Source organism: Engraulis encrasicolus, chromosome 23 (assembly GCF_034702125.1).
Source record: "Engraulis encrasicolus isolate BLACKSEA-1 chromosome 23, IST_EnEncr_1.0, whole genome shotgun sequence".
In the NCBI taxonomy this organism is placed as follows: Eukaryota; Metazoa; Chordata; class Actinopteri; order Clupeiformes; family Engraulidae; genus Engraulis; species Engraulis encrasicolus.
The window spans coordinates 39,093,706-39,108,705 of NC_085879.1; the positions used below are offsets into that span (position 1 = coordinate 39,093,706).

The 15,000-nt window shown below is 44.9% G+C and overlaps 1 protein-coding gene across 6 annotated transcripts in view; it reads left to right on the forward strand.

The window, feature by feature from the left end:
- diaph2 (diaphanous-related formin 2) overlaps positions 1–15,000 on the forward strand; it is a 642,359-nt gene that overhangs the window by 429,817 nt on the left and 197,542 nt on the right. For all 6 annotated transcript variants that reach the window (XM_063190038.1, XM_063190036.1, XM_063190039.1 and 3 more), the window contains one exon: positions 6,776–6,905. In XM_063190038.1, the coding sequence (XP_063046108.1) occupies positions 6,776–6,905 (130 nt within the window). The remainder of the gene's footprint in view (positions 1–6,775; positions 6,906–15,000) is intronic.

A 15,000-nucleotide genomic window follows, 5' to 3' on the forward strand; every position in this document is an offset into this window, starting at 1 on the left:
GTTTCTAATCTTTAATGTATTTCATTACCAAAAAAAAAAGAGATGGAAACATATGGCGGCGTAAGGCATGGAACATTGGTGGTAATTGAGCATGCTACTCGCAAATGGTGCGTTGTTAGCATGTGAGTAATTTTGCAGAATGCAATGAGGTTTTTTTTTCTCTCACTCTCTCCTGTGTAGCATGGGATGTGTGAATACATCGGACCATAGAGACTATTCGTTTTGCAGAATGTAAATAGTTTCAAGGCTAGAAAATGAAGATTAGAAGAATGGAGATGAGGGAGATGGAAGAGTTATGTAGTTGTCAGTTATGGCACTATAAAAATTCCGTCTTGTTAGTCTAGCGGCAATAGCATTAGTAGTAGGAGCACACAGTAGTACGATTTTCAGTGCCTAAGAGCATGCAACAAGGTCTGCTTTTCAAATGTTAATAATGAGGAAAGTGTTGCTGTTTCCTCTTGAACTTCTCAATGTTTCTATAGGGGATGTTTAGTTTAATGGTTTCCTTTTCACTCATATGTTAGAGTGAAGAGTCTGCACACTTGAAATCCTTTTTTGTGTGTTTCATTCCATAGTGAAACTAAGTTTCGACCATTCAGGTCCTCTTCAAATTCTCTGCCAGAAGATCTGAAGATTCTCTTCTTTTTCACTCATCCCAATTGCTTTAAATATTCTTGGCTGTTTTTTGTTATATAAAAGTACAAACTCAGCTTGACATAGATGGCATATTTAATTCACTTCTCAAGTGCTGTCTAGATAAATTACCATTCCTATTACAACCTCCTAAATGTCAGCCTCACAGCAAATATCATATTGGATACTCTGTATCATTTTTACAAGCCAAGATATGAACATTTAAATGTGTTACTCAGTTTTGAATCTACATTGAAACATTGCCGGTCGTTGAAAACTCAAAGTGCAGCAAATATCTTGATAAATAAGCCATTACCGTATCACTTCACTGACCCCCCCAATATGTTAATACGCTAATGTCTCATATGGTATGAATCGGTAATAAGCGTCCTCAGTCATTTACTTTTTTGTAAGTATACAGTGGGAAAGGAAATGCCAAATAATTATATGTCCACCGATTACTCAGCAACGGGTTCTCGTGAAACCCGGTACGAAATTAGCTGTGACATTTAGATATCCTGTCTCACTGTTAATTAAATCCACCTAAGAGAGAATAGAGTACTCTAAGGGGATGTGTATAAACATAAATTACATCAAGCATAAAGTACATTGTTCAAGGGAGAGCTACTTATTGGTCATCTACGGTTACCGTTGCAGCTTCATGAAGTTAAATTATATCCATGCAGATTTATCTCTGCTTTTTCCTTCCTTACTTACCTCAGTGATCACTTTACGCACTCAGGATGGTGCATTCTTTCATTGTAACATAGCAAACGGGTTTTTACATTAAGAGGATGAAGACGGGAGGTGTTGTTTGATATTGGGTTCCTTTTTTCATACCCATCCTGGTGCAATATATTTAGCTTTACTTTCTCATGAATTTTTTTTTTTTTTTACCTGCTGTGCTGTTTAGATCACTGTTTGGAGAAAAGGCCATTGAGCGAGAGCAGTGGACAATAGCTTAGGTGATGAAGTGCAGCCACGGTGCCAAGTTTTAAAATACTCTCTTGCTCTCTTTCTTATCTGGCAGCGGCGAGCCAAGGCTGCAGCAGCTGCTCAAGCAACCATGATCAGTCAGGGAAGAGAAAACAAAACTATACCTCCCCTTGAAAAGACCAGAGCAGAAGAAGTGTGGTGTCTTCATACAGTGGTAGCTGTTGAGAATTTGAGTGAAAAGGGCTGGAAAAGAAGAGAGAGAAAAGAAAAAAAAAAAAAATTTTTGGTCTAGATCTTTGAGCATCAATATTGATTTCAGGCTGCCAGCAATTTTGATGACGGGTTCACTGCAGAGAGAAAATCATCTGATATTTGTAGTTTCATTATTGCTGTTAGTTGCTACAGCGCTCACATCGCTGAGCCTCCTACTGTAGGCCGCCAATGATGCCGCTTTGTCATTTCAGCAACTGCAGGCCCGAAAAATGTCTCCCTCTGTCCTGCAATCCTTTATAGCCAATTTCTTCAGGAGAAATTGGAAGTGATTTATTTAATAGATGCTGGAACACAGCACGCCATCTCAAAATGAAAATACTCGGTGTGAGCCTAGCTGATAATAATTCACCAATTATTTTTGGCCCCAGTGTTTGTGAGAGGTCCTCTCATTTACGAGATCGGGGGCCCGGGAAAGGCAAAGGGAAAGGGAAAGGAAAGGAAAAGAAGGGAAGTATGCAACTGCCTTGTCTGATAAATAGATAAATACCACAGAACAGGTTGTAAAGCTATCAGAGAATTATGCCCCCTTAATGGGTTAATCAATCTGGGCCTTTTTAGTCCGGGTTCACTGCAATTCATCCTACCTGGGAACTATTGCCTTAATCTCAGCCAAACCCCCCCACCCCCACCCAAAACCCGCTCTATTTTTTTTTTTTCCTTTTCTTTTTTGAAAGGAATACAAAGGGCCTCAACAGGGTAAAAGCGGGTATTGATCTGTGAGACCCCTTTTCAACAGGTGAATTAGATGTCGCGATGTGCTCGGATTAATACATAGGCTTTGTTTGCATATCCAAATGATGGATGATTGGCTGGGTCCGGGCATATCTTTGCAAGTAATCCTTGCCTTGATTTGAACGTGCTGACACAATCACACACACAGGCCCGTGCACGCACACACCACGCACGCACACACCACACACACACACACACACACACACACACACAGACACACAGACACACACAGACACACACAGACACATACACAGACACACATCGTGTGCATGATAAAAGGGTCCAGGCGAGTCGGCCCATCATCTCCTCTGCTTTGCTCGGCGAGTGGCAGGAGTTTGCGTTGTAGTTGCTTTGTGAATAAATGATGAGACAGCTGGACGCCTTAGGAGCCAGGTTTTGAATTCATACATCACAGCTCTACTCTTCTCTCTCTCTCTCTCTCTCTCTCTCTCTCTCTCTCTCTCTCTCTCTTTTTCTCTCTCTCTCTCTCTCTGCCAGTGTAGTGTAGGATTGATGCCGTGCTATCCATAACTTTTTTGGGGGGGCTTTGCGAAAGATCGACCGTGACAAGCACTGCTGTTCTCCTCCACCAACTAAGATTTACTTTTCCTCGGGTTGAAGACTTGGAGAAAGACTAGTGTTGCAGTGAGCTGTCTGAACTTTGAACAAGATATTTACACTGTGTTGCAGATGTGGCGGTTAGCCATAAGTGTTCATATGATTCATACTATGTATTTATACCATTAGTATTTTAGCCACAAGCATTCTGTCTGATTATCATGATGGGGAGCAAAGCAGTGGTCATGGTGTATGGAAATCATTAGCTCAAGCTCATGAGTTTATGCTCATTAACCCTCATGATGGCAATTGATGGATCACTACTCTTAAATGTGAAACGCTGAGTCTAGAAATGCTGAACCAAGGATTTGCGGTCGTAAAGAAGTTAACATACCGAAGAACTTATATGTGCGCCCATATATTGTACTATATTCTGTACAGTGCCGGACTGGCAAGTGTTTGCTGTACCAACATGCTCAATATTATGTTAACTGGCTGCCCGTGTTTTCCGCCAAGAAGTGGAGAGAGGGGGTAGGTGGGGTGGGCTGCTCATTCTGGGGGAAGTCTGCCAACACTCATTAGTTGCCCATGCAATCGGGAAAAGGTTAATACCACATCTGCTGTGCTGTGCGGCTTGATGATACACAGTGATTCGCTCGGAGATACTGGCTCCATCTTCCCCCGGCCCGGCTGTCCTCCTTCTCCTTCTCTTTCGCCTCCTCCTCCTCCTCCTCCTCCTCCTCTCCTACTCCTACTCCTCCTCTCCTCTGTACCGAAGTCAGGGGCTTGATGGCAAACAATCTGTTTGAGCTCGACAGGGGTGAGGAGGTCATTCTGCCTCGGTGTCCTACTTAATATAGCTCTCTAGGCTCAATCTCTCTCTCTCTCTCTCTCTCTCTCTCTCTCTCTCTCTCTCTCTCTCTCTCTCTCTCTCTCTCTCTCTGTCCTGTACTCCGGCAGAAACCTCCTCGCTGCCCTGCTAATCCTCTCCCGCCTCCTCCTCCTCCTCATCTTCACTGTTAGGCCAGAGGAAAAGAAAACAAACCCAGGGATGGACAGGAATGCAACTGGTGTCTGGTGTCCTCATGTTGGAACAAGAATCAAAAGGCCCCCATATCCCTGAATCTTGGCAGTTTTTTTTTTTAAGCTTTTTTTTCCCTTCCATCCCTCCCTCCCTGCCTCTCTTCTTATCCTCCTCTCGTTCTTCGTTCTTATTTATTTATTTATTTTTTGTCCCCCTCTTCATCTGTTTGCTTTAGCCAGGCAGAGGCTGCTTGCGTGCTACGGCTAATTAGCCGCCCCCCGCTTCAGTGTTTTTAGAGGGAAGTCCAGTCAAGTGCCATCTGCGGCCGAGTGGAGTGGAGTGTAGTGTGGAGTGTAGTGGAGTGGGGTGATGTCAGCCTGGAAGATGAGCCCATCCACTCAATCCTCATCCTCATTTCCTCCCCTCCTCTCCCTCTCCCTCTCTGTGCCGCTGACTGATTGGTCCCAGGGGGGATCAGGTGGGTCCTGCCCTCGCCATAACTCAGCCAGACAAGAGACAACGTCTTGATGATGATGAGATGGATATGGAGCAGCAGTCCTTGTCCAGATTGGGATGGGAGCACCTTGGTGGTTTTTTTCTTTTTTTTCTTCTCGAAAAAAAAAGTCCCTGGTTCCAGAGTGATCAAATAACTGTGTTGTGTCCAGTCCTTGTCCAAGCTTAGTCTGGGAGCATCTTGATGGGCTATTATTCTTTGTTTTTCTAGAGTGATCATGTTACGGTGATATGTTGTGCAGGGTAGGCGGGGTTTTTTTGGGTTTTTTTTGGCTGGACTTTCTCAGAGGTTTTATCTTCTCCGCTTGCGTTTGGACTCGGGGTCGGGTCGAGACTGAGTGGTGGCACTGCATATCCTTTCGCCTTAATGTTTTGACACCACCGTGCTGATGCTGTAGGAGACGGCACCAGAGTGCTCGGCACCACCACTCATAATAATTTAGAGGAAGCTCACCTGCTAATTAATCGGGGGCAGCTTCTGCCTGCCAACGCAATTTTCGGTTTTATCGACATACCTATTCATCAGTGGTGTGCGATGCAGAAACACCTTGAAGTGCTACATCAACACATAAATGCATGATTTAGTGGGATCTTGATGCGACTGAACAGATGTTGCTCTGTGGGTGAAAGCCCTCGGCCCGCCCACACACACACACAAATGTGTGCACCTCCCTCCATCATTGTTTAAATATTAATGTGGGTGTAAGGTGCATGCAAAACAACAGGGAGAGTCTGGGTTACTGTATTGCCCTGATGGCATAGCAGCAGAGTGAGGCTTCAGGAGTTCTCTGTTAAATGCATTTCACTTTGTCTTGATTCATCGTTTCTCTGAAGCTATAATGCCTGTGGACAGTTGAGAATGAATGAGAGAGAGAGAGAGAGAGAGAGAGAGAGAGAGAGAGAGAGAGAGAGAGAGAGAGAGAGAGAGAGAGAGAGAGAGAGAGAGAGAGAGAGATAATGAAATAGAAAGAGACTGTGAGAGAGTTGGTTTGAAAGCATGAGTAAAGCCTCAGACCTACTGTTTCGGCACAGTCAGCCCCAGTCGTGCCACGGTGTGTTTGAGAAAGGAGACCCGGACCGCACTCAATAAATCCTTGATACCAGCCGCCTTTCATGACTGATTTACAAGCCGAGGTTGCAAAGGTCTCCTAAACACATCAGTTCTATGCAAAAAAGGAGACGGCGAAAGTGTGCGGATAAGAAATAAGTGGCAAAAGAGTGAAATGAAATATAGTGGTGGAGAGACCGGGACAGGGGAAATATATGTCGGGAGGATGTCTGGCTCTATGAACCAATAGCTCAAAAATTGCTCATGAGTTTTAGATGGAGAGGACAAAAAAAAGAGGGAGAGAAAGAGAGGGGGAGAAGAATGAAAGAGAATGGAAGAAAAGGGGAGGAAATGGATTTGGCTTGTCTAAGCCGCACAGCTAGGACCTCTCATGGAAAGGTCAGGCTGAATCAGAAAGACTTTCCTCTTGTTTCAGAGACACAGCAGCAACTCAAGCGGTTGGCACCCTGCACGGAACTCTTTATAATGTTCAGCTGGCTGTTTTGTGTTTCTGTGAACTATTTAAGTCAAGTCAATGCACCATCTTTTTTGTCCTCTCTTACCATTTTTGTATTAAGTTGTAAATGAAGTAAATGCCTACTGTATCCGCGCCATTTAGATTTACGCATTTGCAAAAAAACAAAAACAAAAATGTTGCAGTCATATTGCACATGTTGTGGAGTTCATTTTTTGGCAGTGTCTCACTTTTACAACCATGGCCGCCGCATTAATTCTCAGTAACAGATTAGCAGATGCAAAGATGGAGTTCCAGCAACTTTCAGAGCCATCATCATCGTCATCCAGTCATTCTCAGTACGACTCACTTTTGTTCTCTCACGTTCTCTCTTCCTATTTCCTGTCTCCTCTCCTCTCCTCTCTCTTCCTCTTTGTATGTCTCTTCCTCTCCTCTTTTCCTCTGCTCAAATCCTTTCCTCTCTCTTCTTCTTTTGTCATTGGCTCTCTCTCTCTCTCTCTCTCTCTCTCTCTCTCTCTCTCTCTCTCTCTCTCTCTCTCTCTCTCTTTCTCTCTCTCTCTCTTTCTCTCTCTTCTCCTCACAGCTCCGAGACACCAAGTCCACGGATCAGAGCACCACCCTGCTACACTTCCTGGCAGAGAAGTGTGAGGAGCTGCACCCGGAGATCCTCAAGTTTCCAGACGAGCTGGAGCATGTGGAGAACGCCAGCAAAGGTAATGCCCCAAAAGCTGTCCGTCCATTAGCACACGCTGTCACAGGTCATCCCTCTCTTGCCTCTCTCCCGCCCTCAAACACTGACTCACTGGACATCTGGTGAGAGGATGAAATCATTACTCTGTCTCTGGCCTATTTTCTGGCCTACGTTTTTTTTTTCTGTCTTTCCAGACAAAGTTTTATTTCCAGTTCATCATTTTAATATAAGACTTTTTTTGTCAAATTGACAACATGTCAGTACTGCAAAAGTAATAATTCAGCAGTCTACTTGCCCTCACAATAAACATGTAACTTATATATGTATATTTACAAACCTGGCATTACAGTTCTAAGCCACATGAAGTAGCTCTGACAGTAGAGCATAATGCAGTATTTATTATAAACCATTGTTACATTTGTCAGAGCATTTCACTAGCAGGGTTAAGATGGAGTCCTGGAGGGTGAACATTTATTTCAGTAGCCATTTTGCGGATGTTTGTGGTGCGTCACACCATTCTTTTTTTCCCTTTTTTAGTATTGCACAACCACCTCTTAGAGGCTCATGGCATGCATTCTTTTTTTTTCTTTTTATTCCCACATACTCGTCACAGAATATTATTATTTATGGAAGGTCTGTGCACCGCATTTAATAAGAATTAGCAGCTTCATCTACCATACGCAATGTTGACAGTTTCTGGAGCTCTTATATTACAGTAAGTGGCTGTTGTAATTCTCCCATAATGTGGCATATTGTTGCATCATTCCCTTGCAGGTTCCAAGCACTGGTGAACGTTTCTGATTATAATTACGGATTTACTTGTTTGCTGGTTTGTTTGTATTTTTTTCCCCGGCACTTCTCTTCCCGTCTTTGTTTTGCACTACTGTCCAATTAGCAGAAATAAACGGCGCTTAAATATTCTAATCTTGGGTAAATCAAATCTTAATTGGCCAATTGGATTTTTCTTTGTGCTGGCATTTACAGCTTTATCGTGGGCTCTCCTTGTGTGTGCAGACGGAAGGTTGCGTGTTGATGTGACCTTGGGATATTTACCCTCACTCACACTCCTTCATATCCAACCGCAGCGCGCTTCCAACACGCTTTATATGTAGGAGGGCATTTGACAAATCCTTTATTGGTTTTCTCTCATGGCTCTCTCTCCCTCTCTCAAACCATGAGCTCTGAGGCCTTTTTACAACTTGATTTAGGCAGAGCTAATGTTATAGAGAGTCACCCCGGGGATTAGGCCCAACAAGGTTAGAAGACTTCAATTAGAGCACTTGCCGGGGATGAAATAAAACTTCTTAATAGCCGGGGAGGCCTCCCTTTAATCCATGTGTTATGTATAAATCTCGCACATCCTTCCCCTCTGATGTGCCCGGCGCCCTGGCGTTTGCGCATCATGTGAACAGCTCTCACAGCCACCGTACCCGGCCGCGATCGATGGATCTACAGTAATGGAGCACTGGGGAGCTATCTGCATTCCAACATGGCGGGTGGGGTAAAAAAAAAAAAAAAGAGAGAACGCGTGTTCATGTTCTAGAGTCCTTGAGGTCCTTTTGACATTGTCACGCAGCTGCAGCTTTGCTTACCTTGGTCTCGCTGGCACTCAAGCACTGTTTTCATCAGGTCAATTAAATTAACTAGCCATTGATTTTTTTTCTTTTCGGTAGGGTATTTTTTAATGGTTATCCACCGAAATCATTGGGTGGCTGAAAATAATTTCCCATGTAGAGAAGAGTGTGGCCTTGGATGAGTGTTGGACCTCAGTAGTCATTTTGTTTGTTAATGTATTCAAACCGTTTCTAATTTCATTCGGAAGGTTTTCATTTGAAGCCCTTGGGGGGTTTATTTACTTTGTTAGTCACCTAATTGGTTACTTAATCAAATTTACCTAATTATGTGGTCCATTGAAGAAACCAATCACTGTTGACGACTGGATGAGTCCTAGTCTTGAATGGCTGTGGATGGATGAGTTTGCACCTCAAACTGAATGGCGTGGACTCCAGTCATTTCAGGGACAATCAATTCTTTGTACATGGTCATTACCTAATTAAGTGTGACAGATAAGCAAGTCGGTTGATTCAATTCATTAAAGCAAATACCACTGCAGGGTCTAGCGGTGACAACAATGACGGTATACGAGCGACAGAGCTGTGTCACGGTTGGCACATGGGTGGCGTGGGATTGTAGAAGAAACAGTGCGGCCATGTAGGCCGATCAAGGGATTGGTCTGAATAGGTCATATAGACCCCTCGCAGAACAAATGTGTTGAGATCAATGCGCTCACTTCAAACTAGGGGAAAGAATCGTTCTTTCTTGGCCTGTGTTAGGGGAAATGGCTGAATCATATGTAATCAACATATTATTTTTTAATTTATTTCAGATTGTGCTTTTTCTTAGGTCTATTTAATTTGGTAGCTTTTTATTTTTAGTGCCATAGCATCAAACACAAACAGTTTGTTGCAGGCTTCCCACGTCACTCTTTTCACAGGGCCGCTGACAGCTTTGGCCAGGGCCTGGTCAAAATCATATGAAAGCCCCCCTATCCAATACATGCATTGTAATAAGGACCCAATTCCGGGGGGGGCCCATCTCTCTAAGCCCGGGACAACTGGCCCCTTTGTGCCCCCCTGTCAGCTTCCCTGTTCATACTCATCGTCTGGTGACACGTCTTCTCTCATGTTTTACAGCTGGGCCCATTTAAATAATTCAGGGGCATCTTCAGATCTCTTACAGGCTGCTGGTGGCCCGTCAGGTAGATCGGCAGAAGAGCTAGAGAGCAGATTTCTGTCGTGACTTGTCACGTCATGCTGAGACTTGTAAAATCCTATCATTTGCTTTGACATTTTTTGTGCATTTTGTTTTCATAAATGAAAGAGATTAAAACTCCTTCGATTTTCTCGTCTGTTTCTTAACCGTAGCAGTGGGCAACATTTCAACTTAGATTTAAGATTTGATTTTTACTGAGTCAGTGAAAAGAACTTTCTTTTTCCTTTTTTTTCTTTTATTTATCTTTTTTTCCCTCCCACTTCTTCTCTCTTCTCTTCACTTCTCTTCTCACTTTTTTTCTCCTCTTCCATCGCTCAAGCCCCCGTTAACTTGGTAGAATCAAAGTCTCTGTCTTTTTCTTTCTCGTTTTTTCCCCCCACCGCTTTTTAGGATCACACATCCCTGACTTCATCCCTGTCTCCCTTCATCAAAGCCGTGGCTCTGCTCCTCTGTGCAGTGCACTGGAACCGAGCAGTGGCAGCCAGGGCCGGAATAAGATGGTGTTGGGGCCCCTAGGCTACAGGTTGCTGTGGGGACCCCGGAAGGCAAATTTTACTTCTAATTTACATAGACATAGTGTCATAATTACGAGCTAGGAATTAAGGATAACATGTCTACCAACTCTACTCAACACAACACATTAATTCTTTCAATATTGCATCCTGTCACAATTCCACACTTTTGGCCAATCAGGGGCCCCCTGCAGTTGGGGGGGCCCTAGGCTGCAGCCTTATCTAGCCTGTGCATTAATCCGGTCCTGTTGGCAGCAGCAGCACTGTCTCCTTTCCTCTGCTCTCCTCTCCTCTCCTGCAGCCCTCGTTTTACCAGTGCCGTGTGATACACGTAATGCAGCAAAAGCCCCCCGGAAGCCTCTCTCTTTGCTCTTAAATGGTTCTCGTGTGCCAGCTCAGTCCTCTTCCTCTCTGGTTCTCTCAGAGTCAGTCTGTCTATCTGTCTTTCTCTCTTTTCTGCCTGTGTCTCTCTCCATTTTCTGTCTGTCTGTCTGTCTTTCAGTAAGCTGTGCACGTGTGTATGTGCACACAGGCGCACGCACGCACACACGCACATGCACGCACACACACACACACACACACACACACACACACACACACACACACACACACACACACACACACACACACACACACACACACACACCTACCTACCTACCTACCTACACCCACACACCTATCCCGGCTCACTCGTCATTCTCTGTCCCTTTGTCTGTCTCTCTCTCTCTGTACACCTGTTCTCATCACTCACTCTCTCTCCTCCCTTCGTTAAATGGAGCCTTCAGGGACGTTTTGATGGCATACGTAGGTTGCCTGCCGAGCACCTCCACCTCCACCTCCACCTCGTTAGCCCACGTGAGGCTGAGGCAGCTGTGAGCGAGACGGCAAGGTGAGCCGCCTACTAGCACGCGAGTAGTGGAATAGGTGCTGCTGATTTCTCCACGTTGCATCAAGGCGCCAGGGGAGAGAGAGAGTGGGCGGGGGCGGAAAGAGATGGAGGGGTGGGTGGTGTTGGAGTAGTACATAGTAGTGGTGGTGGTGGAGGTGGGGTGGGGTGTGGTGGTGGTGGTGGAGATGGGGTGGGGGGTGGTGGGCGGTGGGGGCCTCTGAATAACATTGTTGAATAATCACAAGCTCATCTGCAGAGGCTGGAGCGTCGGCCCGGCTTAATTCACCTGATTGAAAAGAGCAATCAGTTACAGCTGATTTTCCCTCCCCCACCACCCACCACCAACACCACCACCACCAGGGCCGATTAAAGCACAGGGTAGATATGGCTGCAGCCTAGGGGCCCCCACCTGCCAGGGCCCCCTGATTGGCCACAAGTGAAACATTTGCAGAATTGTGCCAAGGATGCAATGTTGAGAATTACATCTGTCATGTTCAGTACAGTTGGTAGACATGTTATCCTTAATTCCTAACTCGTAATTATGACACTATGTATGTACATTTGTCGCGAAATTACCCTTCTGGGGGGGCCCACAACAACCTGTAGCCTAGGGGCCCCAGGCCATCTTAATCTGACCCTGACCACCGTCGTGCTGAATTGGTCTCGGCGCTTCTCACTCTGATTGTCCACTGCAGCCGTCACCATCACAGCAGCTGCACCAACCGCCTCGCCATCAAAACCTCCAAACCCTATAGGAACAAAAAAAAGAGACAAGGAAATATACATAAGAAGCTTCAAAAAGTTTCTGGTCCGGTCATATATTTTGCTGGTGACTGACCATGGCAAATTGCATTGTGTTTTATTATCTCACTTGATGTACACAGTGTGCAGGATGATTAGGCAAAAATGTATGTTTAATATGTTATTCAGTTCATTTTATCTAATATATTCCAACTCTAACCTGTATGAACATGAAAAATGTTCATCCTATTGGATTTAAGCATTGCTGATGATGCACATTTGTGTAATGATGACAAAGGGTGTGATAAAAGGAGACCAATGTCTGCCAACAGCCTGCATCCAGTATGTATAATTATTGGGTCTCTGGGAGACCTTTATATTTTTGTCGCCCATTTTCCCAAAGAGCGATAATGTTGGTTAATAATTATGCACACCTGATGTAGGAAGACATTGATCTCTTTAGATCACATTCACTACACTAGATCACATTTTCAACTACATTCTCTACTATTCCACTACACAAATGTTCATCATCTAGAATGCTTAAATCCAATAGGCTTTCCTGTTCATACAGACAGGACTTGTGTTCAAATGTGTTCAAAAAACTAGTTTGCCTAATAATTCTGCACATAATTCTCACTTGTCTACAGGACTTTAATAGGCCCCAATCATATCCATGTATCCAATCATACCCCCCCCACCCTTCACGTTTAGCTCTAAATGGGCTACATACAGGTAATTACTTAATCAATGTGAACCGGAATGTGCGACATTTCAATCTGCCCTTAAGTTGGTCAATAAAGCTTTGACATTTTAGACTGAATCATTAATATGACAAGTGTCTCGAGAAGGTATCTGTTTAAAAAAGAGCATGATATTAATGCTCATTTTATTTTCATGTTCATATGCCTGTATTAAGCTGATCTCCACAATTAGTGTACCATGTTCCATGCAGTTTGCTGAGTTGAAATACACTACAGTACATTACACAGGAGCCTGGCTTATGTAAAAGTAGCGTTATTTCTTCCATTTATAGTAATTGACCTTTCCGTGACCAGCTGGACTGTTGTCGTTTCAGGACATTAAATGATTTGAAATGGGTTTTTGCCTCCCCTTCTTCAACTCTTTACCCCAACAGGTTCACATTTCAGAAATAATATTTCAGAACCACAGTAGTCCTGACATGCCTTTTCACATTAGTATTAATGCTTTGGGCTACATAGTGTACTGGGACACTCGGTGGCAGATTCAGCTGCATCACCTCTAGATAACCCTAAAAGTGACACACTCCACCTTGACGGAGATGTCGTTCACATTTTTTTTCTCCGCCCCACGGTTGACAGTGGCACTTGGAAGGCTGCAAACTGCCGTAGCACTTTATATTTTATTGCAACATCGTGATATATGATGACAGGCCTCTAGGTGCCAATACATTATCTTGTTTGTTTCTCCCTCTGCTTTTGATTCTTGTCATTCAGTGCGCGAGCCCTTTTGTGTAGATGGTTTATAGCATTTCCTTTGTCCGAGCCTCATTCGTCAGGCTTGTGCATATGGTACACTATACGAGGGCCTGTGCAGATCGTAACGCCAAGCTTGCGTACATGCTCCCCCTTTGCTCTGAGCCATCTGCGTCCACTCGGCGGTGGCGAGTGGCGCTGGCACCCACAAGACGACTAGTTAACCATTCAGGACACGCACCAGCGCGCAAGCCGTGACCTCAGAACTTCTGAGACCAGAACTCCCATGGAGAATGGACAGAAGGCCTGTGAAGAAGATCAGCTTTTCTTCTCTCTTCTCTTCTCTTCTCCCTCCTTTCCACCCATCCTTCCATCCCTCCCTTCTTCTTCGTCCCTGCTGCCTCCTCCACAGAAACGAGGAGGTTGGGCCTGGCCTCGGCCCAAAGTCCCCCCGGCTGAGGCCCGAGGTCTTCAGATGCCCGACACGACCACGGCTTTTCTGGAACATTAGCATGTGAGCACACTGGAGGTCAGCGTTAATTATTGTCCACCGAGGGAGGGGGCGAGCGTGGTGTGGTGCGGGGGGTTAGCTTAGCAGGCCCTTTTGAGATGAGCTAGCTCACAATCTGCTGAATCTCAAGGAGGAGCAGGGAACTGGGGAGAGAAGAGGGAGACAAGAGAGCCTGTCCTTATGTTTCTCGCTTCCTTCTCGTTTCTCCACTCAGTCATTATAAAAGCTGTCTGTCTTTCATACTACTCATTCCCTTTGCTTGACAGCTCCTTTGCCCAGTTTCCTGTCTATTGTCACGTTCACGAAAACATTGCTGGTAATGTTTTTTTGTTTTGTTTTTTTGTTGTTTGTGTGTGTTTACAATATTCATGTAATGTCTTGACTGTGAATTACCAAAATTTCCCCAAAACCTGCCAGTGATAACACATGTAATAGCCATAAAAACTTTAACAGGTAATACATTTTTCCACCGTTTTGTAGGCTGATAGCTGTCCGATTATTGCACAGGACATTGACACGCGGCATAGCCAGACAGAGCCGCTCCCGTTGATTGGATGAAGTGCTTGATTGACACACTGGAAACAATTTAATTTGACCGTGTCAATCCTCCTGACAGCCCATCTCATCCTCAAACAGGGCATGGCCGTGTCAACACAGGTCTGCATATCTTAAATGTGTTCACATTGTACCTGCTCCGTAGACGTGGGCGCAAAACGCTCTACACGTGGGCGTGTAGTGTGGGCGCAAAATGAAAAAGTCAATCAAGTTGATTGCCCTACACACACGCGCATGCACACACACACATACATACATACATACATACACACACATACATACATACACACACACGTATACACACAAACACGTGTGGACACACCATGAATCAATTCAATTGCCCAGGTGTGTACACATAAGCGATTCTTTTCCTACCTACCTCTTTACGCCCCCACCTCTCTCTCTCTCCCTCTCTCTCTCTCTCTCTCTCTCCCTCTCTCTCCCTCTCTCTCCCTCTCTCTCCTCTCCTGTCCTCTCCTCTCCTCTCCTCTTTCCCTCCCTCTCTCTCTCTCTCTCTCTCTCTCTCTCCTCTCTCTCTCTCTCCTCTCTCTCTCTCCTCTCCTCTCCCTCCCTCTCTCTCTCTCTCTCTCTCTCTTCCTCTCTCTCTCTCTCTCTCCCTCTCTCTCTCTCTCTCTCTCTCTCTCTCTCTCTCTCTCTCTCTCTCTCTCTCTCTCCTGCTC